Below are 24,899 nucleotides of genomic sequence, written 5' to 3'. Positions count from 1 at the left end.
AGAGGAATTCATGAATTGAGTTTATCACCACACTGCTAATGTGAGAGGAGATCTGTATCCACAGATCTACTGGTGCTTTATTTTGTTGAACAACAGGAAGTAGCTTTGACAGTTTTTTTTGGGCTTGATGTGATGCAATATGTGAACCTGTATCAATTTTAGACCGTAAAAACTGTTACCGTTCAATATAAGTGGTGTTCGGGTCATTATTAGAAGCTCCACTTCACAACATAGAAGAGGATTCATTTGAAGAGGAACAATGTTATGAAGAGGAGCAAATATGAGACATTGTCATTTGAACTTCTATAGCTTTATTTGTTTGACAGCTTGGCAGATGTCTAATACTTAAATGCGTTCTATTGGAGGTTTCCTCATCATACTTGTGCTGGTAAATAGTAAGGTGAAATACGATTGGCTGACAAACTAGTTCAGCTGTCACAAAATCCTGAACGCTTGCAGTTTAATTTGGGTTACAAATATCATTCTCCACAGCGAAGGCTACATTTTTGATTGATATCGCAATAAGTTAAACTGTTCTGAGTGGGGGCAGGTTTTTAGAAAATGTCCTGTGCTATTAATGCATCCATAATATTAATGTTGCAATCATGTGATTAATCAAAGTATTATTATTATTCATGGTATTAGTTTTCTATAAGCGGTCTCCACAATTCATGTACTGATGAAAGCCTCTGCACTAAAAAAACATTTCAGCATGTTTTCAACAATCTCAATACAGCTTATTTCTAGCATTGAAATGTGTTTAAAAAAGGCTTATTGAATAAAAACAGGAGAATGACAATCTTCTTTAAAGTGCCGTGCACCGATCCCTTCGTACCATCAGAATCGAGCCACAGAATTCATCCGGCAATGCACACTGATGAGGATTGACAAACGCCTGCATGCTCGCCTCTGCTCTAGTGCAAGACGGGCGTTGTGACTGGAGATGGCTGGTCCTGGTCCGGGTCCTAGTCCCGGTCCGGGTCCCGGTCTTTTGTTGTCACGCGATCATTTACCACATTCCTTAGTCGCCTCTGCCAGGCTGACTGGCCATCCAAACGGGGCCTCTTCACCGAAGGACCATCTTCATCTTCCTCCTCCTCCTCCTCCTCCTCCTCCCTGAAGCACCGCCTGCTGGTGCTGGGTGAGCGGCCCGTCCTCAACATGTTGTTGATCTCACGCAGACACTGTGGAAGAGTATTTGAACTGAATCGTGATGAACTCAATATCTGTGTTCTGTACAGACAATATATACTATCCACGATGTACCACTATGGATTTTTTCAAAAGTGGTAATTTCATCATAAAAACCCCCCGCTTTCTAACATTATGTCCACAGACCTCTGGGGGGCTTGAGTTGATGAAGTAGCTGAGGCCGGGTGTGATGGGGGAAGTGGTGTCCGTGTTGAGCAGTGAGACGTAGATCTGGGGGTTGTTGGACAGACGCCGCCGGCGAGGAGATGCCTGCCGCTGTCGGGGGAAAGGGGACAAAGGAGGCGTGTCCTCCTGCACCAGAGTTACACAGCATGTGTTAGAAAATCCCTTTTTAAGAGACAAAGAGAGACAGAAATCGTATTTAGTCTGTTAAAATGTATGGACTTGAAATGGTTCACTTACTCCAGATGTTGGCGCGAACTGTTTGGCAAAGTGCTCCATCCTTGTCCAGTAGATTTGGTTGTAAAAGTCAATAAGATTTCCCCTCTCTTCTTGAAAAGCTCCTGGATGATGTGTTGATGGGGAGTCGGGTGTCGGCATACCGACACCGTTGTCAACTTGATCTGTAAATCAACGATGGTATGAACGGTCACTTCTCATTGTGGTATTACAGAATATTGTCTACTCTGAGATTACTGATATAAGTACTGTTATCAACGTGTAATACAGTACACTTCTTCATGCAAACCCATATCAACCTTTCCCACTCATTCATCCCTGTGTGTCGAGTGGAGGATCAAACTCTATTTATTCTCCATTCAATATTTCCATTTGTTTTACATGCGTTTTTGATAAATAGTTTCCTACCGTTTGTGCCAGTGAGATGAACTTCTCCGTCTCTTCCTGAAATCAGCACATTATTGCAGACCTGAAAACAGAAAAGTTTTTTTGATATTTAGTAACTGGTTGAGTTACACTCCCTGAGATAACAGTGATTTCAGATCCAAGTAACCCCTCTGTCTGAAAAATCCCAAACTTACCCTTCTGTTGACAAGTGGCTGAGACTTGTAGCACCTCATTATGCGTTTGAAGGTTATTTCCATTTTGGTGACCTGTAAAGCAGTGGCATAACTTCATAATGGATTATGTACGTGCATTTCGTGGAAGGCTTGTTAGCGGGATGATGGAGGACAGACGGACACATCTAAAGTGTAAAAGCAGCACTTAGAAATGTTCATTTTTTGACCAACAGTATCAATGTCCCCTTGGCAAAGACATGCCTATATATTGTATGTATGCAGTAGATTTATCGAATGAACACATCCCTCTCTGGTCAATCAAGCCCACCTTAGCTGTGATGTAGATGGCACACATGAGAAACTGGTCCAGGTGACGGTCCATCATGAGGTCCGCCCAGTGGATCAGAGATCGCTCGAAAACGGTCCAGATCTTCACCCGCAGCTCATCCGAAATGTCCAGTAGGGAACACAGCTTCCTGAGACGCTGGCCCATCAAGCTGTAAACCTAAGGACCAACGTACATTCCTATTTTACATTGTGCAGAAGTTATTGTGGGAAAATATAATATGCTATATGGTGTGGTAGATAAACTGACCTTGCGAGCAAACAAATGGAGGAAGTTGCTTCTGTGAGGCCCGTTTACGGCTGATGGGGAACGTTGTGGCTCCGTGCTGACTGACGGCTCAGCTCCTAATCTCAATCCACCGTGAGAACAAGTTTAAGAAGTGGATCACATTATGCAACGTATTGAATGCAATAGTAACACAATAGCGTGGACGAAGGGGAGCACGATACCTCCTGGGTGGTTTCTGTCAGGATGAAAGTCGGTTCTCCTGGGATCTTCAAGTTGCGTAGGAAGCAACGCCTGCGATGACACATTCCCCCTCATTAAAGCGTGTGAGACGAAACTCTGTTGTGCTTCTGATGATGTGATGAAAGGTCCATCGTTCGACCGGTAGAAAGAAACATCTCAACCATATCTCTAATTTCATTCTACTCAGACATTGTTGCCAGCACCACCTTGGAAGAACCACTCGGATTAAACCCCGGATTAAACTCCGGGAGCCAGGTGAAGCTTTTTGTCAAAGTGTGTTATTTCCAACCTGTTGGCAGGCAGGCAGAGCGCTCTCGTTTGCTTGGATTTTTCCCCACAGTGGTGAGTCGCTGGTCCAGGCCGAGCACTCCAGAATTTTCTCTTCCACCTGAGCGAGGTGTCTGAACGCAGCACCAGGCAGGTCCGGCTCAGCCCGCAAGACCACCTCAATCGTCTGTCAGATTGGGGAAACCAAACGGAGGAGATGATACTTTCAAACATTCTATATGCACCGCAAAGTAAAGCTTGCAGTTGCAACGAATGCTTCTTGCAACCCACGACGGCCGCTATTTACCAAATCCTGGAAAGGATCGAGCACGTTCATTCTGCATTGAATATCTATAAAAACACACCATCAGGAAGTCGTATGGTGTCAGTTTCAGTATCTGAAGGAGCAGAGGGAAGTCACACGGCAGGCAGTTTGAGGATGTGGTAATCTCCAGACAACAGGCCGCCAGACAGCACTGGAGATGCTCGTTCTGGCAGATGACCTGCTACAAAACACAAGCACAAGCTTTTTCACGTTAAAAACGGAAGGAAAATAACGTGTAGCAAAAACCCCTTCTGTGACTGTTCATGTGTGAGCACTAAAGCGCTGCTCTCCAGACAACAGCGGCCACGGGGGGGGCAGTAGTGGCAGTAGACTCACCGTGATGTCACCGATTCTGTTCCTGTTCCTCTCTTGGCTAATGACGTTCTCCAGGATCCTGTAATACCAGACCCCGGCTTCACAACAGCACTTTTCTGCCAAATCTGTAGACAACAGCAATGTATCAACAACAGAAGCTTAAATCCAAAATGTGATAGCTGGCATTTAAACACAGGCGGCTCTCTCATCACGTGGAGATTTAAAATACTGTGGGTGAGCTGATAGTGGATCCCTGCTGTGCTGAAGGAGATATTGCTTCTGACAGAAATAATATTTAAGTGTATGCTTTGTTTCCGACTGGGCACTGCTGCTGTTACTCTAAAATCCTACGCTGTAAACCAGCAACACTGTGGAAGCTGTGATCTTCTGCCCTTCAGAATAATTGAAGCTATGGAAAATAAAAGCCTTCATCTTGCATCATACCCAACCTTACAGTTACTATCACATCCCCTCATCCATTATTTTAGGATTCTTAAGTGTGTTAGTGTACCGTTGCGGTTCTCATTTCCGGCATTGTCCCTGAAGTGTTGCAGAAACGTGTGCAGCAAGTCTCTCAGTCTTTTTTCGATCGCCTTGGTTGGATTTCTGGAGCAGGAACTAAATCAGATAGTATAGTAACGTAGTGGTTAGATGAATGTTAGGTGGTTTTTTGGTTAAAAAAACACAACGTGTAAAACACAGATATTAACTGTTTTTATGTTCATAATTGTCAAAAGATAACCTGCATGCAAGAGATATGTGGGGTCATATTGCAGCACTATTACAAAGACAGCTTTCCCTCTTTCCCACTGGTGAATTATTTAAGTGTTTTTATTTTGTAATGTAACTTAATCAGCTCAAACAATAGTTTTTGCTTTGATAAATAATATACCGACATAAAAATAACATAAATGGAGCAGTTAGACTGCATGAGTGATACTATGGAACTGTAGTGCTAACCTGAACATAGCAATCAGGCGGTCCCTGGGGCCAAACCTCGGCCATCCGTGTTCACCCTGAAGCCCGGTTGCCATGGTGACATCTGCACATACGCCGGGTAAGACTCACAGCAGGAATTGGCATCTTATCGAGAACAGTAAAAACAGACATCAGATTACATCGATCTACCGGACCAAAGGTCGGTCAACCACTTCATGAACAAACGTGTTTTTTTTTTCATTTCTATTTGTGTACGAATTAATTAGTATTGTATTATTTGTGACGGCCTCTGTGTGGTTCATTGAGGCCACTCTGTGGGAGTGATACCTCTCTCGGGTCGTAACATCTTTGTTCTTAGTTCATCTGGGGCACCTGGGAGCGGTGAGCCAAGGGTGATAAAGCCCCACCTGATCGGACTACTACGGTGGCCCTGAAGTGCAAAACACAACGACAAATAGGGGGGGGGGGCGCTACGGCCGATGGACGCGCGGACGCGGGGGGGCTACAGCGGGGCGCTGTGGCCGACACGGCTCGGGGACCGGAGTTCGATTCCTTGGCGTGAGGAATTGTATGTGTGGCGGAGTGCGTGACACTTGAGCGCCCTGTATCATTTCCAGTTAAAAGACAGACATTCCGACTGTCCAATCAGAAGGGTCCGTCCTCTGCTTCCTGCCATAAGGACCTACCCTTTGCGTAAGAAGTTAATGTCGTTGTGTTTTCCTATTTGTCGTTATGTTTTGCACTTCAGGGCCACCGTAGACTACACCGGCTGGCTCTTCACCGCAATCCAGAAGTCAACCATGGCCTGATTACCCTGCTTGATTTATTTAAGTTATCCGTTACAAAATATATGTTTAGTTGATTCCTGTGTAAAACAAATGACTTTTGATCCGTTACGCTGCCTCGTTCCCTCTTTTGTCATGGCCCTTGAGCCAGGTTGTGACACATTTAAATAGTATTGTATCAATTAGAGAGATGTTAGGTGTGCAAAAATGATGTTCTCGTTCACAGCATCCACTTTAGGAAACTGTTGTCCAGAGCTGTATGATGAACAGTACCAGATCTTACACCACCGCTTCGCTTTGACTTGTTTTAGGCCTTTTGCTTTACCTTTAAATTGATTACAACTCCCTCCTCTCCTAAAAGGCCCCCTTCTAACAAACCTATTTTATTACCATCCTCTATCACACCCACATATACTGTTTATTATTCTAGGCGACTCCTCACTGACTCAGACTGACCTCGGTTTATGTCTTTTGCTGCTGCTGTTCTTCGTTTTAACCAACACGCTATTTCAACGGAGGATCGCTGTCACACTTCACGCGACACGCTTATACAAGTTTTAACTCTTTTTTTTTTTGCAAAATATGTATTGCGTCTGTAACTCTATAGGCATGAACCTGTAAAGGGAGAGACAGGAGCTACACAAACTAACCACTGCCTGTCAACAGATAGCTAAAAGCTAACTCATGCTAATGACTCAGCAACAAATTCACCCAAATTGGCCAAAATGAAAGATATAGAATGAGCATGATGTTAAAGTACACTTATGCTACACCCTTATGCACTTATGAAAAGAGTCAAGCAGCATCAGGAGGAAAGGAAACAGCTGTTAATAAGCACAACACTGTGTATAACTGTATATTTTAAGAAACAGATTGAACATCAATAGTGAAGCTGAGAATTAGCCAATATGTGTCAATAACGATGCTTGTTCGTTTCCCTTGATGTGTGATAATGTTAGCGTGTTCATCCGTTTAATTAGATTTAGTGCAGTTTTGATTTACAGCACACGCTACAATTATTTCTGTCATTGCCTCAAAGTTGTAGTATTTTTCATGATAGGATATTCGTCACAAAAAGGAATGCAGTTTTCTGTAAATATCGACACCACCTCCCTTCAAATACTGAATTCTGGAGCAGTCAAATAATGCGTCTCTGTCACGTTTTGGGTTTGATTTAAAAAGCTGCCGATTTAAGGCCGGACATCTGAAGCAAGAGAGCACGCACAACAGCAGTGGAAGGCCTACACATACATGTAGATACGCACAACTGTACAATGTTGCAGCCTCTCGTAGCCTCTCTCCTGATTATTAAAGACATATTTGGGATAAAACTAAACTCAAACACAGAACATTTTTTCACTCACACAGAGCTTTTGTCGGCATTTAGCTCAGCTACACCATTTGGCTGTGAGGGGCCTAGTTTCAGAGATATTGGCTGTAGATCGGTCTGGGTAAAGGGCCTACAAAATACACTTGAATTTCAAAAAATCACAATCTCAACATAATCCACAGACCTTATTGTGAGCAGTTTAATGTAGTATTCTTTTTTTATTGCAATGGTTGTTATAATACGTAGAACCACTTGTATTATAAAGGAAATAAAACTGGCTTTACCTTTCATGTCGAGAACAAATCTACAACTCGTGTTTTTTTGTTGTTGTAATAAATTAGAAATTAATTCACGCTCTGAGGAATGCACAATCTGTAGCCTTGTTTTATGGGTTACACCCATTTCCTGTTTTGATCACTAGATCGGGACAGGCCTTACTTTCACTTCAGACACATGTTACACATTCAAATAAAACTCTAGACAAACCTTACTCAACGACCTTACTCTTGGTGCATTATATCCTGCCTGCAGTGCGTATTATATTTAAAGTGGTCACTTAGTGCAGTGCGTCAGTCCGTGGTGTCGTATTTACTCACAGAAGGGAATGGTGAGTTACATATTACTTGTCAGCAGAGTTTCCATGCCACGTGCCAGCCATGACAACTTAGGTGAACTTTGGACAAGACTAGAGCCATAAAAAGAGTCACAAACTCACCGGTTTCGGCTGTAATTTGTTCCGGTTGAAGTTGCCAGTTTGAGGGCCTCCTCATCTAGAAATCCCCTTTATGTCTCCTGCGTCGGGCTGCTGGCAGAGGAGTGGTGCAGCATGGTTCAGAGCAGACAACCTGCTGCTCTTTGGAGGTTTGAGGAAGTTGAGATCATTGGTCTCCTTCAGACAAGCCCTGACTCGTCACTGGGGTCTGGTTGCTGAGATAAGCAATGAACAGTTGTAGGAGAGACTGATTCAGGCCGCTGAGCGCCACCAAGAGGAGGCCAGAAGGACTCACAGCGGGGAGGAAAACCGGGCAACACTTTGCTGCAGCAGAGATGATGTAACGAAAGCACGTGGAGTTGGTTAAGAGAATTTGGAAAACATTTGTTCACCAAATGTGACGCGCAGAGCATCAAACACTAACCGGATTTAGTTATATTATATTATATACACAGAGATAACTCATAGTGCTCATTTTTGCCAATATTCATATTGTCTTTTCTGATTTGGAACAGTAGCACTTTGCCTACAAAGAGGATTTAAACTTTAAAAAAGGAAGGAAAGAAATACATTAGGGTTGAACTACCTCGACGTAAGCAAGTTCAGTTGGATTTTTTGTCACTGGTGAATTCTATGCGTGGAAAAATTAACAAGTGCTTTCATCCAGGCTGACGAGAAATGGTGTTTTTCTGAACGCCTCCACCTAATCTGCTCCGGGTAGCAGTGTGGAAAAGCAAATGGAAGCAAAACTCTGTAATAATGTGTGAAAAGCACAAGTGCGAAGTCCCCGACACTGATGATTTGTTGAGTAAGGCCCCAGACAACGCAACAGGCAAAGGCAAACCCAATTGATAGTCAGAAGAATATGTTTAATAAAAATAATTAAACCTCAAATCTCCTCTATAGAACTTCATAGAAAGTAATCCAATAAATTACAAATGAATTTTAAGACGCATTTTCCTGCACTACATGAAGAATTATTTTGACTTCACAGACCACAACTTCAAATATTACAACTGTCCAATGAAAAAAAACAAAAACAAAAAACACAACTGACCAGGATATTAAGGTATTATCAAGCTTAAATCAAAATACAGATCCAACGATGCCAGTTTTGTCATCTCAGTGATTACATGTATGAACACAAAGGAAAAAGCCCCCCCGTGCAGCAGTAGTGTGTTTTGCCGTTCCTCTTGCATATTGGTCATGGTTTACTTGTGTTTAACAGAAATGCACCGCGCAGCGCTTTGGGAGTCCTTGTACGGCGCAACCTAGAAACCAACTGGAAAGACGGGCAAAATGAAATCCTAAAAGTCCGACCGTATGTCTACCAGTTACCCCCCCCCCCCTTCCACTTGTGTCCTAAAGCGGCTCAGCGGGGTCATCAGTCCCTCCGCCCATCGCTCCACAGCAACAAAAAGCAGCAACAGTTGTTGGATAAAAACACCCACAGCAGAAGGAGGAGTGACGGCCGGGTGTTTGCATAAGGGCACTACGAGTTACAAGTCAGCGCAGGAGCAGATATACAAAATGACAGTGGCGTGAATACGTTCATTGCTCAGACATAGAAAAATACTCGTACGGTTAGTAATGATATTTTAAAAAAAAGAAATTGCAAGCAAAACCCATCACGTGATATATATAGATATCTACATACATCTGTATATTTATATAGATATATATATACACATATAAACAACAGGCCTACAAGGAAATCCCTTTAAAGCAAAATTTGAAATGAGTCTTCAGTCCTTGTGTTCACAACAATGCTACAGCACTACTGGACTAAAGGGGCCGCGTTCATCCAGCGCGGGGGGGGGGGGGGATCAGTCGTACCCGGTCCAAACCAGCCATCTGAAGAACGTGGGTTTAACAGTCCACTGTGGAACAGCAGTCCTGAAGCGAGCACTGTTTGTGCTGGAAACAAACAAAAGGGTACTGCAGCTTGAGCGAACTCCAGTGTTTACGTGTATCCCGGTTACAGCCGACACGAGAGACGAGCGGCCTGTCAAGACAGCGGCTGGACAAGAGCGTGAGGAACAGGATAAGGGCACTTCTACACCTAGCTGAAGCTCCATTCATCAGCAGAATAGAGTCGAGACAAAGAGAAAACGCGCACAAACAACCACGCTGCAAACTCCCAGCAACACAAGCTGCTATTTTGTTTGTTTTTTTTTTACATTTTTTTTTTAGCCCTTTCTGAAGCAAACCCGCCTGGCACTGTGTAAAATATAATACTCAAATCGACAACGATGACTACAATCTTGGCGAAGGGGGGGGGGATTTCAACCAATTGTGTGCTTGTGCCATGTAGGTTGTGTAAGACTTTGGTCGACAGGCGGTCATGCGACAGAATGTTGTTTGAAGGTCTTCTATTATTACTACTTGGTAGTAATAGTATCCCCCCAGTCCTAAATACACAACATTCAGACTGGAATGTTATGGAAGCAGGAGGTACCAGGTGAGACAGAGGGAGGGGCTATGGGGGGGAGACGAGGACGTTACGTACATGGACAGCAGGAACACACACCCCATGCGCGGGTACATCGGAACAATGAAGCCAATCCATCGAAAACATTTGAGGTAAGATGCAGTTTAATATACCAGCGTTGTAGAAGTAAAATCCACCTCATCGATAATCCTGAATTACTCGTCGACACGGAAACCACAAAACTAAATCAGGACTTGGCGAAGGGTCAAAGGGCAGTTTTTGGCACACAGTAAGAGTTGTTTTCCTCCTACGCAGTCCAAATCAACAGCTGAGCAGGTGAACGCGTACGCCGGCGGAGAACAGCTAAAGTGCGCCTTGGACATGTTGGGACATGTTTGTAAGGTTATGGTGAAAATGAGCCGTTTCTGAAATTAGAAATCAATGTGAACAACTTAAGCTATATTTATATATATAAAAGAGAAAAAAAACAGCAGAAAACTTTGATCCAACGAAGAATTGAAAAGAACTCACACTAAATCAAAGCGGTAATAAAGTGGAAGCTATAGAGTTATTTCCTCTTCCAAAGACGATGTGAACTGATGCAGAAAGGAACTGGACGAGATGTGACCGGTCATTGAGGCTGCGTGACTTGTGCACTGGCGTGGAACGTGAATCTACAGCTTCAGTGACATTCATTAGCTGCCTCAAGTTATTGCTGACAAATCCGACGCATGATCTGCAAAGCATAAGTGTCAACGCACCTGTCGAAGTACCGCCTATTTACATGGGAAACCAAAGCGTCTGCAGGAGTCCCTCCCCCGGCCCCCAACAATCAAAATATATATTAATAGTACAGCTCAACGAGCACGTTGATGTAGTTTCACTTTTTTAATAAAATTAAATCCTGACATAATTACAATAATGCCGTTTTTGTTGCAATTGTACATAATCGTGGTTCACAGAGTTCAGAAATCTACTAAAGTCTGACATGCAAAATGTCTCAAAACAAGACTGTACCTTGTGAACAAACACTGAAATTTTGTTTCAGTTATTTTTTAGTCAGTTTTTCTTGTTTTTGTAAGGTTTTTGTAGTCTTTATTACACAACATTTTAGTTTAGTTCTTGTATTTACATGTAAAGAAATCGTAACATAAGTGCTGGAAAATCCATATATATGTGAATATATGTATACATTTCTAGGCGATACATAAATAAATTTATAATAATATATTCATGAGTTCACTCCTAATCACTAGAGTCTGAATCATCTGATGAAGAAGAGCCCCCGGACTCTGATGAAGATGACTCCGCTTTACCCGAACACTCAGGACCACTGTTCTCCTTTTGTTCTACCGAGTCCTCTTCGTCGTTGTCGTCGTCGTCGTCGTCTTCTTCTTCGTTGTCTTCTTCCCCGCCCCTCTCTGCCGCTAGCCGTTCCACCTCCTGCGTCGAGGACCGGGAGGCTGCGGGCGGAGGAGGACGTGCAGGAGCAAGGTCGGGGTCACTGTTTGAGCTCTGCGGCCGTGCTGCAGACGCGGGAGGGTTAAGGCCTGGAGTGAGAAGCATCCCTGGGTAAAGCATACTGGAGAGTAACAAGGGGTTAAGGGACAGTGGCTGACTGGAGGCTGCGGAGGCAGCTGAAGCACTTTGTGGGGCGGCGGTAGAGGAAGAGGAGCTGGAAGTGGAGGAAGGAGTCGTGTTCGACCCCTCTGTCCTTTCTCCTTTGGTGTCTGAGGTGTGAGCGGGGGCTTTAGAGGCAGACGGCTCCACCGGTACGCCGCTGGCGGTTCCCTTGGTCTTCTCCTCGAAGCTTCCCGTGCCCTCCTGCGCCGGCTTCCCAAGCAAGCTACTCATGCCGAGCAGGTTTGGCAATCCAGCCATACCAGACAACATCATGGGAAACATGGCGGCCAAGTTACTGGCGGCCATGTTGCTGGCGTCGGACGGCAGCCCCATCAGGCCCGCTGTGAGCTGCAGGGACTGCAAGCTCTGGAAGTTTTGCTGGAAGGCCTGCAGGCTGTTCAGGTCCATTCCGGAGAGGAGGCCGTTGCTCAGCAGCGGGTTCAGGCCGAGGGCGGAGGCCGCCTGGTTGGGTGCGGCCGCAGCGGCCGCCGCAGCCATTCCCGCTTTGGCCAGAGGATTCTTAGGTCGACGCCCACGCCGGCTCACCTCCTCAGGAACGATGGGTCCCGTCAGGATTCTGTCAAACATGCTCTCTGGAAGGTAACCCTGGAGACAACATGGGAGATAACGCACGTAAGCTGTGGGGTAAACACACACATATTCACTGGCGGTTTGTTGTTAGCGACACCTGTTCAACAGTCCCACAACTTCAAAATCCCCTCCCCCCGAAACAGCTGTTGCTATTACTCACGGCTAAGAGTCAATAACAAACGGCCGTTACTTGATGCAACGGTTCTGGTGAAAGTTTTGATGCCGCTGCAAACGTTTTACTCTTCGACTCACCGACTGTTTGACCACGTCGGCCCATTCGGGTGGGACTCCATACTCGGGGTTCTCCTGAAGGAACCGACACAGTTCCTTCAGAGGAGGAGCAAAAGCTCCACCAACCTACAAGCAAGAGAACAGACAACATGACCCAAAGCGAACAGACACACATTCTACATTTGGGAAAGGGCGCCCTGACCAAACACTCAAATATCACTTTCTTTACAAAAGACTACCTCGTTTAAAAAGGCATTAGGCAAAATGGATCTAAATATCACTATAGCAAGTCATGTAACATGTAATTATTGGCCATTAATGACATGGGTTGCGTTTATGACGTTTGTTTCAGTACGCTCTCAACAACAACCACATACAACGCACCTTGCGGGCGTTTCTACGGTTGATGATCTGAACCCTTTCCTCTCCGGTCAGACTGTTCACATCAATCTTGTTTGGGTTCCTGCAGCGGTGCCTCTTCTGCTTGGGCCGCCCGTCCTGGAAGTGGAACTGCATTTGCATCTTATTTACACCCTGGACACAAATGCGGGAAATGTCAAACTGAGCAATCACATATATTCCATGAAATTTAATTAATTTCAACCTTCTGTGAACACGTTTTAATGTTTTCATATCGTACAATATCACAAGGCCTTTAACATCCTGAACTATTTTAGACCAACAAAAAAAGTTGGGCAACTTTACTTCCATGCCAAACAGACCCTGTCATGCTATTGGAAAAAAAAGAACTCACGGGGATGAAAGCTCCCGTGTCCGCCACAAAGCCAGGGTGCTCGGTCAGCCACTGCTCAAGGTCTTTCCTCCTGGGAGCGTCATCTCCGGCAAGCCTGGTGCCATCTTTGAGGTTGATGACGGGGACCCTGCTGTCGGTGTCCGCGGGCGCCTGAGTGGAGCTCTGGCTGAAGCCTGGCACAGAAGCCGAGGCCGCGCCCACCTGGCCAATACCGCCCCACCCCGGAGGCACCTGAGCACAAATCAGTGTTTAAATACAGCACAAGGGGGCATACGATGACTATTCATGTATTTTAACAAAACTTTACAATCATACAGCTTCATACAGCTTCATAAAGCTTTGTGGTACTGTGAACCTGTAGAACACAAGCTGCAGAGATAACCGCTTACCTGTTCAGGAGCAGAAGGGACTGTACTCCTATTCATGAAGAGCAGGTCCATCCCCTCCACGTTCTTCCTCCTTCCCCTCCTCCTCTTCACCGCTGGCTGACCGTCAGGTACTCCGTTCAGCCTCATCTGACCAGTAAGACCTGGAGGCGCTGCATAGGAAGCACCTTGTTAGCTGTGAACTACCGTGTCAAGTTTAACCTATTTAAAAAGGAACATGATGGAGCATTAAAAAGCATTTGCCTTAAATATAAAAGACACCTTTCATCTCCAGATACAGTCAGGAAAAAGGCAGATGATGTAGTTTGGACCAAACACTATTTTGTACTCAAAGCCTGTAGGGCTTAAGCAGATGCCGAGTGTCTAAGCGGTTTTCCAAGTCAGAGAAACTAGAATTTGCTGCCACCTAGTGGTAGCAAAGTGATACAGGATGGACAAGATGTCTGTCAACACACGCTCTTTAAACAGGCCTTATGGGAATTGCCGTATTTCAAATAAACGCACCCGTCTGGAAGCTGCACTGAGGCTTGGTGATGTCAGCCAGGCCCGTGTCCGAGGCGCTTTGCAGCTCATGTAGCCGCGCCAGGTACTGCTGCTGGGCCTGGGGTCCCTCCTCCACCTCCAGGGGCCTCTTCAGAGGTAGACCTTGTTTCTGGAAGGTCAACTTCAGACTTCCTTCCTGCTGTACACACAGACAAACACAGTGCTGGATTCATCTCGGAAGACTGATAGTCTTTTGTTTTGGGAGTTTTCTCTCGCCTGCTCTGAGTTTTAAGGAGTCTTATTTATATCTATATTTTAATTTTTAATATGTGAAATAATTCATCTTTTCAAGTGTAAGAATGTCATCCAGTTACAGAAACTGTTTCCATGTATTTCCTGGTGAGTAGTTTTGGGAAACAGATACACAGAGGGTAGTGGCTAGTGGGGCTAGTGGGTGAAGTCTTTCCACAGTTTGAACTGCAGTAGGAAGCCATGCCGAAGAGATCGCTGCTCTCAGCATATAAAGATTAATAGGTAACCAACGGCAGGTGTCTATGGGTCTGAGATGGCTAAAAACCAAATCATTTGGGGAAATACTCCTTCACAGAAAGCAACACAAAAGCGAGGAATATGAATGGAAGCAAGTCAGAAGCCCGCAATGATAATAGCATTGAAGAATATTAGAGAACACCCACAGCCACGGTCTCCATTTCAATCAAATTATAAGCAAGACCCCTTCAGTCTAGAGAGGCTTCAAACTGAACCGTATTATATTCTCGTGACAGTGATTTGTGCTCATGTAATCACAGCCTCAGAGCCCAGAGTGTGTGGGAAAAGAGAGGAAGGATGCCATTACATTAATCTCTCCTCCTGCCAGGCAGTCAAAGCCGCTAATCATACCCAAAGGAAAGAAGAAAGAAAACCCGTGAAACATGCTCAATACGGCAGCTAGCACCGGTCATGGCAGCGGGAGCGGTAGGGTCCTACGATTAGGGCGAAGCAGAGGGAGGAGGGGAGGAAGGGAGAAATCAACATACATCGTTGAGTTTTACTGAGAACTCCTTGTTTTCTGCAACATGCTTGGTCACCTTTGACCCCTGTGGTGAGGCAGAGGGGTCCTCGCACAGGCTGTTGGCGTTGTCCAGCAGCTTGGTGGTGTAGAAGGAGGCCACTGCGCCTCCAGGCTCGTAGACCCGACGTGTTCCGGGCCACTTGCCCTTTAGCACTACCTGGCAGATGCTGTCCAGGCGGTTGATGATGACGCGATCCTAAGACGGACAGCACAGACAACCTAAGTTTCCTTATTAAACACACATTTGTCTAAAGTTTTAGTATGGACTTGTTTTCATGACTAATGTTCCCCTTTTAGTGAAACACCTGATTTCATGGCGCTATGCATCTCTGCCTCTGCCACAGTAGCTGGATTCAAAACGAATGAGCAGCAGTTCACCTTTGGCCAGTAGGATGCAGCAAGCATGTATCCTCCACCCCGGAAAGGATGCGAGGAGCTGTTGGTGACCCCGTTCTCGGCTGCATGGGTGTCTTGGGCTTCGTCCTGCGTGGTGCTCAGAGACGCCACGCTGTCCTCATCGTAGCCCTTAACCAGGGTGGCTACAGGCACTGAGAGCGGCACAGAGACGGACATTAGAAACACGCTGAGGAAGAGGAAAAGTGTGCAGACTTCTGGCGGACACATTCATTTTAGGCGTGGTCGTTAATTATACAGATGGAATATTTTATTTACACCATTTAGATGGTCAGTAAATTATTGAAATATGTCTTTAGTTTGGGTTTGAGGCACTCACCTTTCTTCTTCCCTTCCTCTCCCTCACTTTCGCTGTCAGAAGACGAGGAGGATGATGACGACGACGAAGAGCCAGAGGAGCAAGACGATGAAGAGGAGGAGCTGGACCCGGAATGTGACGAGGAAGAAGAGGAGGACGATGAAGAGGAAGAGGAGCGCGACGAGGAGCTTGAGGAGGAGCCCCGCGAGTCGGAGTCCGAGCCGCGCTTGGCCTTCCTGCGGCTCCTCTTGCTGGCCTTCTTGGGTTTCCTCTCGGAGGAGTTGGGCGTGAGCGGCTTGGTCCGGGCCGCCGCCATCTGCCTCTCTTTGTCACTCGCGTCGGTCAGCGGCTTCTCCTCCAGCCCCGTGGGAGTGGCTGGTGCCGGAGGGGGGCTCCAGCTCTCCCCCTGCTTCTCCCTGCCCTCCTCCCCCTCCGAGGCCGGTTCCACCTTGGGCACAACGCCGCTGGGCTCCGCCTCTCTCTGGGCAGGTGGGGGCAGCGGAGAGGCGGTCGACGCCGAGCTGGGCGCCGGGGCCTGAGGGTGTACAAGCGGGGTGGAGGTGCGCGACTGCTGCTGAGCAGCCTTTGTCTGGCTGTAGTTGCGTTGGGCAGCCATGAAGCTGAGCTCGGGGTCCCTCAGAATGTGATAGTCTGTGCGGCTGACGCCGTGTTTGGCCGCTCCGATCAGCAGGTCTCGGTCGTGGGTGCCGGCCTCCCACCAAACGGGCAGGTCCGAGCTCATCTGGCACAGCGGCAGGCGCTCGTAGAGTAACTGGTGGCAAAGGACCTGCTCCCTGACCTGGCGGAGCAACTCCACTCTGTAGAGTGTGCGAGACGCTCGCTCCTCGGTGATGGGCTGGATGGTCAGAGAAGGATCCACCGAAGAGTCTGGAGCAAAGAACAAGGCGAGTGAGTGAGTGAGAGGAGATGCTCTACTGCCAAAAAAACCTCGCACTGTTTGTCTTTCTGCAAATCATTATCAACCTTATCAGCCTGCCTGCCTCAGAACTGCTGAGCGAGCTTGTTTACCAAGGTGCTACTGACCTCTCTCTTCAACCAATCAGATTATTTTACAGCCATGAATAAGTGTTGGTCTTACTGCAATGACCCGTAACCTCTCAGCAGGGCATTGGGCAATAACGCATACATCCTCATTTACCAACCAGCTACTGGTTGACTGACACACGACCTGTGTTCTGCATTTCATTCGTCAATTCCTTTGTGGCGACTGCTTTAAGCGAAATATGACAGAGATGAGTTTCCACACAGCCTCACATAGTGTGGAGTAGTGTAATGTGGACAGATAAAGACTGACAGATAAAGAAAGTTGGTTTCTGACCTCCCTCTTTGGGTGGTAGGCGGCACACCCTTCGGCACATGGCGGTAAAAGCGCACAGGTATTTCTGCAGGCTCTCGTCGGTCTTTTTGTGCAGCCGAGCCATGGCCCTGAACTTGGTCCAGTCGAACCGGGCAAGGTTAGGGTCAAAAACGACGCCAAACGTGGAGACAACGCGGTAGAAGTCAGCCTCCTCCCGCCTGGTCCATCTGCGGAAGATGAGAAAAAGCACTCGGTAGAAACAATTTCATCTTTGAGCTTTAGCGTTTCATCTTTGATATTCTTTCCCACGAAATCAAAACCTCCCAGATGCGTTTTATTTCCCAGACAATCATTAATCATCTCTGCGTTCTGACCTTTGTTGCCGTTCAATCTTGGCGACCATCTTGGGGTTCAGGGTGTCGTTGAGCGAGGGGGGCAGCGGACAGAGTGGAGCGGGCAGCATCATGGTCGACGGAGACGGAGTCTGAGTCTGGTGGATCTGGTGGATCTGGAGGATCTGCCGGCTCTTGGTGTAGCGCTGTGAGGCTGTGATCAGTCGCCTCAGCCGGGCGGTCAGCACCGAGGGGGAAGGCCAGTAGGACGTTTCACCTCCTGTCACTGGAACTGCGTCTGAATCAGAAAGATGCGCAGCACAAAGAACATTCAAACTCAAAAAATCGGCGTTACATTTTTCTCCCATGTCCAACTTCTGAATGCAAAACTTTTCAGCTTTCCGCCGTCAGTGGGAAGCTGATATTTAAAATAAGCACAGTAAAGATAATCCACTGTGGATTACAAGCATCTAATTCTCACCTCCGGCGTTGTCCGTGACAACCAAGTCTCCAGGAGAAGAGGCATCATCCTGCATTAAGAAGAAAGAGCTTGTTAGACAGTGATAAATATCATCATAAGTCACATTTGAGCAGACACGAATGTACTCTGGGAATAGATCCTTCAACTGGTTGGTCCGTGTTGGCCTCACCTCCATTTCGTCCTTCAGCAGAGCTGGAGCGGGCTTATACTCTGGGTCGTCCACATCCCTGCACACACGTATAAAGTTTTACAATTAGGCTAAGTGAAGCAAAGCACAAAAACAATTTTTCCTGTTTTTGTGCGCGACCAGAAGTTTGTACTGACCCATCCATGAAATCGTTGCCCCTCTGCTCGGCGGCAATGGCCTTCTCATCTGGTCGTCCCACGCGATCTAGAAAGCACAGCGTCGGGTCTGCACGCACTGTGTTGTACTTCTCATAACCTTGGAGGGCGCAGGACGGAAAGCAAATACAGACCAGTTAGCACTGGGAAACTCTTAGATAGCTGCCAGGCAATACGCACAAGCTGCATGATTTTACAAAATCAAATGCTATCAAAGGAAAAAATTCGGACAGGGAAGCCCAACATTCTAACTATTTGTTTCCTTATTTATAACAATTTGCCCGTTTTATAGTAACTTTATAACTTTTATAACAAGCACTGACATTTCCCTCTTCTCTAAAGGGACCAAATATGCTTCCAATAGTATATTAATAGAAAACATTTGTAATTAGGACCTTTTGGAAACACAATAAAGTCATAGCAGAGGCTGAAGTTTCTCACCATGCTTATAGACACCCAGCAGCAGACACTTGTCACATATGGCGTCCCACCACAAGACTGGCAGCTCCGAATGGTCTGGATCTGGCACCCAGATCTTTATCTCACTAAAGAGGAGAGAGACATTTAGACCAATATCATGGGGGTGAAGTTTATTGATCAGATCAATTCACTGACCTTTTTAATCTCTGTATTAATTTGCTCTTCAACAGAACTAACTGTCCAGTAGGCCCGAGACATAAAGTGGTTTTATTGTGAAACAACAGATTGGAATAACGTACATTCCCTTGGTTCCTCTGACAGCTATATTTATTCCATTTCTTATTTAGATCCTCGACATTTTTTAAATCGGTAAAAATAAAAAAACTCCCCACATTTCACCAGCAGATGGAGCTCTGCAACCGTCTAATTCATTTAGCTGTTGGGTGGTTTCTTCCTTCAACAGGTTGATACCATATCCTAATGACCATGAATCCGTCTGGAACTATAAAAGCCCACACTGAGCAGTGTTGGGTAACACCTACTGAATTACATTTGTTAAATAGAGTGAACAGGTTTCAAACGAGTCCCTGGCAAAGGAGAGGATGAAACCACATGTGCAGTAAGTGAATGTACGGTAAGCTAAGTGCAGCTCACCTGGAGTCCACGCCGTCCAGCACCCTCTGGGCCTGGCTTCCTATCACCTCTTGTTTCAGGTAGTAGAGCATTCTGACCCGGAGCAGCACCCTGCACAGAGAAAACCCACTGGTCACAACAAAGCCCCGGCCGCGCGCAAATGCTGAGCGAGCAGAACCAACGCACGCGCAGCAACCTGCTCAACACAAATGCAAATGAGCGAAACGTGCAACAATATAATCCTAAAATTTAGTCCCCAATAGTCCTCGTCATGTCGAACAAACAGAATACAGAACTGAATACTGAACTTATGTGTAATACATACAACTGGAATGTGTTCTGTTTTTTTTATTTCAAAGCTATAAATAATTATCTGCACAGGCCTTTCACCGAGCACAATAGGCCTCATCGTCGGGGAATCTCCGTATGTCGTTTTTCTGGTTTCACTGAGGTCGTCAGTAGTCTGGGGACCACGTAGGGAGTCATGGGCGACTCCGCATCCAGCCCCCGAGGACTGAAGGAACAGACAACAGTCTCTCTCCTGTCGTCATGTGGTCGTGCTCTGGCAGTAGATGAAGGCTGGGAAGTCGAGGCTGACAAGGTAGCGAGAGGCAGACTGACTCACAGGGGAGACATTAGCTCTGTGATGCATGATCACACATCGGAGCCGGCGGGCTTTGAGCGAAGACGCAGCAAAGTGGTGGGAACCGTGGTGCGCTGGTGTGCCAGGCTCCGACGGCTAGTATGCCTTGAGATTCACCTCAGTGTAAAAAGCGTTCTCTGTAATGAGTTTTTTTTTTTTTCTTGTCCAAACACAAAGTTATTTGATATCCCGTCCGGTAAAGCTGGCCGCGGAAAAACGTGGCACGGAGGGTTTGAGGATTTCTGGCATGAGGGAAACGTTCTCTGTGGGGCCTTGATATCAATGAGGTGTTATTAGCCGCCCTGAAATTACTCTTTAAAGAACGGTTTACGTCTCAGAGGATACGGTGTTCTTCACTGACATTACTAAATGAGCAGGAAGATTGGGAGAAATCTAAACAGGCACATTCAGCCAGAAACCCGTCGCCTGACTGCTAGGGTCAGAACACTGAGAATTACCTAAATATGAACATGGGAAGTCTCATGATTAACATTTGATACTACTATTTATTTGCCGCCACTCCAAAAAAAAAAAAATCCCTATCACATCATCTGAACCGTTGGCCTCTTCTCATACAGAAGCTTCCCCGAAGCGCTGCTCTTTTTTCCCCCCAGAGAGCAAAGGGAGAGCTGTGGAATGCCTCTCTGAAATACAGCACGCCAGGCATTCCACCATTTTTTTTAGGCTGTAATCCAGCTAAATATCGTTATGAATGAGACCCAAATCCCTCCCTTATGCACCGATAGAAAAAAAGGAAAAGCAGCATGGCTGCCTGGTCTGTCTGCCGGAGTGATGGATGTCTGCGGTGACCCTTCTGGACTTGTAGCTCTGGTAAATCAAAGTCTTCAACTTCCTCCCTCTTCCTCCTCTGCCCTCCATCCTCTTGTTTGACTGGATGCGCCCGGGAGCAGCTGCTTCTTCTTCCTCTGCCTGTCAGCACACCCCTTCATCACTCTCCTTCCAAGCCTTTATTCGTCTCCGAGTGTGTGTGTGTGTGTGTGTGTGTGTGCGCGGTTGTTTGTGTGTGATGTGGTTCTCTCAGAGACGCAGCAGAGGATCTCAGCACGGTCATACACAGTCTTTCAGAAGCAAATAAGCCAAGTATGCATGACATGAGTGGCATGAAAGGAATCCCTCATAGTCATGTTCATAGAAAACAATCCATCGGAAAGCAGCGGAACGGGTAGATTACGGAGTCACAGAAAACACACAAACACCGTGACATTTTTATGTGCCTTCTCAAAACCGTGTCCTCCACGTCAAAGCAGATTTAATCTCCACGGTTTCACGTCTTTACGCCGGTATCCAGTTAATGGCATTCATTCAGTAGAAAGCCGGCGCAAACCGCTCGAGGAGCAAGACATTGACGACGCGATGATCCACGGGGGATCAGACGTTGACCTAGCACACTTCAATCAGTCAATCAACTGTGAGGATCTAGACTACTTCTTGTAGCTTCCATTTCCGTGTCAAAAGTCTTACATACACGGTCCTGTTGAGGAAGGGAGTGAACGCCCCCAACCCCCACCAGTCGCATACCACGTCCTCCAAGGGAAAATGCTGAAGTCAGCAAACCCTGCTGACTGCGTGTCCCCATTTGCCTGGCTTGTCACATATCAGACAATCCCTGGATTCAGCACAACTGGACAAGGAAACAATGGAGAACTTTCTATGGGAGTTGCAGCGCTCGGCGTGCAAAGCTCTGCAGACACAAGCCCCCCCCCCCCCCCCCCCCCCCCTTTAAATACCAAGCATCCATCTATTTGGCTTTATATCTCAGCGGCCCTGTTTTGATAGGAGCCATCTTTTCCCCTCCGTCTGTAAATAAGAGAGATCTATGACGGCCATTAGCGGGGATGAAGTCTCATTAAAGATGGTATCAGTCAACTGGTCGCGATGAGCTGCTCATCTGTTAATTAATCAGTCGACTGTCAGCTCCGATACACATTTTAGTGCCTCCTAATTACTGTGGCTTTGAGGTGCCCCAGTTAAAATTTTAGCCATGTGTAAACTGTGTTTTTAAACACCAGGGCTTTATTTCATTAAAAAAAAAATATCTGATCAAATCTATCCTAGAGGAGAATAATGACCACCTGCCAGTTGCTGTAACAGCTTGAAAGTTTACAGACAGACACAACAACACACACACACACATCAACCCACAGGACACAAAATAAAGCAACCGCAGACCATTCGTTACCATGAGCTAAGTTAAATACATTAAATAAAATGCTTCCAACTAGAGACACTATTGTATAAGGTCAAGAATATCCATCTTCTGCTGTTACTAATTCAGCTTTCGGACCACAATGCGATTTAGTTTGTCACGACGAGAACTGAATTGTACTGAAGTGACAGCTATCTGTAAGTGAACACCTACTTGTTGCAGTGATGTTTGAGGTGTTTTTTGTAGCCGTCGTCCTGAAGCATGTGCTCTGGGTTGTGTTTCCTAAGCCACTCGGCTTTGTGGATGTCAAAGGAGCTGGACTGGATTTTCATCTTCTTGCCCTTTCTGCCGCGAGGGACCGGAGCAGACAAACCTGGAAAAAATCGGAAAAGGAGGTGGTTCAGTCACACGGGTTGGGAAATAGCTTCCAAAATCTCGCCTCGGTCCAACATCTCCGCGCCCGCACTGTGTGTGGTGATGAGGCCAGACAAAGTCTGAGACTCACCCAGGTGATTCTGCAGCTCCTTGGTGCGTCCGTCCTCCGTAGGGGCGATCAGGTCCCACATGAAGCTTTTGATTTTGTCATCCCCACGGTAATGGACGAGGCAGTAAGACAGCAGGGCTCTGCAAATGGACTCCACGTCCCTCTCTGTCAGCTGTTTCTTAAAACGCCCGTGGTTGAGAATATCCTTCCAACGACCCCACCTGGGAAACGAGAGAGACAAAGAGTTAAAAGAGGTGGGCTCAGGCTAAAATCCCTCAGCACGCTGTACTACTGTGTCTTTACAATGATAGTAGTGTTGTTGATGTCTTTATAGCCGGCATTAGTTACATTTAGGTTAGGGATTTTGGTTAAAAAAAAAGAAATCCATCACACTCCCAGACTTCCATTTAAACACGAACACACGTTCAATGGTGTCAGTGAACTGCTTGAACTATTGAAAAGGTCTTACCCATAAACAAGCAGGTTCTTCTCTACTCTGAAGCACTCCGTGCGTCCATAGCTGTTGGTGCGGTCGTGGTTCCGCCTGAGCTTGGGTTTGGTGTCGTCGCTGTCGCTGTTGCCCTCTGAAAGCTCTGCCAGCTCATCCTTGGTGGCACTGAACGGCCTCGTCTGCTTCCTGACGCGAGGCGTGTCGATCACCAAGCTGTTCTGTAGGCGGCAAAGATTCAGCAAAGGGCTTTTCAAGGTCTGTACAACAGATGAAGGAAGGCTGCAGCCCCACCAGGCGTCCAGCCATTATGTGCTTGATAGATTCAACACATATTTGTGAGAAAGGTCCCAGTTATCCGCTCTATTGTTTGTGGCGAAGTACATACTCTGCCGTTTGCCTCATCCGTATCAATGTCAGCCTTTTTGGCCCATTTGTCCCAGAAGTTGGGGTCATCCAGCGAGATGTCGGTGCGGTTTCCGGACGCCACAAAACTGGCCTGAAGGCAGACATGAACATAATCTCATAATCATATTGACATATTCTTGTGTCGAAAGCTGCTCTCGCTCATGAATCAACAACACAGGTTGACCTGTAAAAGGTTAAATGTAGCCTTCCTCAATTCCATGGCGAGGCCGTGTTGTCCATTTCATTCACCTTAGCAAACGTGGATCCTCGTCCCTCAGACTCGATGGTGATGGTCTTCGTCCTGCGCTGCAGGATCTGATCGATGTCCTCCTCACAGAATTTGGCCCCTTCGTCCTCCTCGTCCATGATGGCCCCGTACGCACCACGTCGCAACAGGTCCTCGATCTCCTTCTTGGACAGCTGCTGCTGCGGAGGTGCCTGAGGCACGGAGAACGAGATCGACATTTCAGGGTTGAGAAACTATATAGGACAAATATAAATAAATGGAGACGGATCGGAACGTAGTATACTTTTTAAATAGAAACAAAACAACATTCTTATGATTTCAATATCAGCAGCCGTGTATTTATCCCATGCAGATGATTTTCATGCAAATAGATTCGATCAAACCAGATGTGTGGACCTGCGGTCTCAAACTTCAATTTCTTCTACTAATTCTCTCAGACACACACCAGTAAAACATCCACCTACACACTTCAAAACACTTTTGACTCACTCCCTCACAATGAGATTAGACTCTAATAGGATTGGTAACACTCACTAAAATACAAGAATAGCTCTATTTTCCTTGCCTGACATCTGGTTGTTGTGCGTTATCAGTTACAGTGTTCCTCTGATATCTTTCAAGACTGATACCAGAAATAGTTGACTGAAATGATAGACTACAATGAAATAATTAGTCCTTCATTTCTCTTGCTCACATGATGGTCACAGTCATTTCTTAGTGAAAATAAGAAACTCACCCACCCACTCCCAAATTTCATTCAAGTGATATTAATGTTTGAGACTTACGCCGTGGAGAGTACAAATAATTAATAAAACATAAGTTGAGTGGGCATGGTAGAGGACATTAAGAAGATGACATAGGTGACAAAATAAATGATAATGATACATAAGTATGTGTACAAAGGCTTAATGACTAAAGCGCTTTCCTGCTCATTTTGGTATTAAATGGATGACGAGACACTTGAACTGAGCACACGCAGTGTCTAAAAACAAGCAAATTAAGTGAAGAAAATGTTACATTACTAAATTATTTAAT

The 24,899-nt window shown here is 46.2% G+C and overlaps 2 protein-coding genes across 15 annotated transcripts in view; both read right to left on the bottom strand.

The window, feature by feature from the left end:
* Positions 1 to 294: 294 nt before the first annotated feature.
* On the bottom strand, positions 295 to 7,935 carry LOC120810313 (retinoblastoma-like protein 2). Of its 2 annotated transcripts, none has more exons than XM_040164759.2 (14): positions 7,662 to 7,935; positions 4,853 to 4,975; positions 4,404 to 4,510; positions 3,914 to 4,017; positions 3,618 to 3,758; positions 3,275 to 3,439; positions 2,967 to 3,036; positions 2,767 to 2,861; positions 2,500 to 2,676; positions 2,193 to 2,264; positions 2,020 to 2,080; positions 1,615 to 1,775; positions 1,339 to 1,503; positions 295 to 1,184 (listed from the first exon to the last, which is right to left on the bottom strand). In XM_040164759.2, exons 2-14 carry the CDS (start codon positions 4,924 to 4,926, stop codon positions 966 to 968), a joined length of 1,611 nt encoding a protein of 536 aa, XP_040020693.2. In that variant the 5' UTR covers positions 4,927 to 4,975; positions 7,662 to 7,935; the 3' UTR covers positions 295 to 965. The 2 variants fall into 2 exon arrangements, with proteins under 2 accessions (XP_040020693.2, XP_040020701.2); XM_040164767.2 differs by having other exon boundaries at positions 3,618 to 3,755; positions 7,662 to 7,920.
* Positions 7,936 to 8,506: 571 nt separating this feature from the next.
* chd9 (chromodomain helicase DNA binding protein 9) overlaps positions 8,507 to 24,899 on the bottom strand; it is a 57,871-nt gene continuing 41,478 nt past the window's right edge. For 5 of the 13 annotated variants that reach the window (XM_040195826.2, XM_040195836.2, XM_040195896.2 and 2 more), the window contains 21 exons: positions 23,867 to 24,055; positions 23,598 to 23,708; positions 23,231 to 23,430; positions 22,783 to 22,982; positions 22,491 to 22,650; positions 19,489 to 19,578; positions 18,856 to 18,959; positions 18,397 to 18,514; positions 18,242 to 18,299; positions 18,073 to 18,121; positions 17,634 to 17,889; positions 17,281 to 17,486; positions 15,963 to 16,829; positions 15,608 to 15,777; positions 15,195 to 15,425; positions 14,179 to 14,356; positions 13,678 to 13,826; positions 13,289 to 13,519; positions 12,919 to 13,068; positions 12,556 to 12,660; positions 8,507 to 12,318 (listed from right to left, as the gene is read on the bottom strand). In XM_040195826.2, the coding sequence (XP_040051760.2) occupies positions 11,335 to 12,318; positions 12,556 to 12,660; positions 12,919 to 13,068; positions 13,289 to 13,519; positions 13,678 to 13,826; positions 14,179 to 14,356; positions 15,195 to 15,425; positions 15,608 to 15,777; positions 15,963 to 16,829; positions 17,281 to 17,486; positions 17,634 to 17,889; positions 18,073 to 18,121; positions 18,242 to 18,299; positions 18,397 to 18,514; positions 18,856 to 18,959; positions 19,489 to 19,578; positions 22,491 to 22,650; positions 22,783 to 22,982; positions 23,231 to 23,430; positions 23,598 to 23,708; positions 23,867 to 24,055 (4,806 nt within the window). In that variant the 3' untranslated portion in view covers positions 8,507 to 11,334. The remainder of the gene's footprint in view (positions 12,319 to 12,555; positions 12,661 to 12,918; positions 13,069 to 13,288; positions 13,520 to 13,677; positions 13,827 to 14,178; positions 14,357 to 15,194; positions 15,426 to 15,607; positions 15,778 to 15,962; positions 16,830 to 17,280; positions 17,487 to 17,633; positions 17,890 to 18,072; positions 18,122 to 18,241; positions 18,300 to 18,396; positions 18,515 to 18,855; positions 18,960 to 19,488; positions 19,579 to 22,490; positions 22,651 to 22,782; positions 22,983 to 23,230; positions 23,431 to 23,597; positions 23,709 to 23,866; positions 24,056 to 24,899) is intronic. The other 8 variants (XM_040195869.2, XM_078085552.1, XM_040195878.2 and 5 more) reach the window with 6 other exon arrangements.

This window comes from Gasterosteus aculeatus, chromosome 12 (genome assembly GCF_964276395.1).
Source record: "Gasterosteus aculeatus chromosome 12, fGasAcu3.hap1.1, whole genome shotgun sequence".
In the NCBI taxonomy this organism is placed as follows: Eukaryota; Metazoa; Chordata; class Actinopteri; order Perciformes; family Gasterosteidae; genus Gasterosteus; species Gasterosteus aculeatus.
The sequence above is the reverse complement of the archived record's forward strand: the minus strand, read 5'-3'. Positions and strand labels throughout refer to the sequence as shown.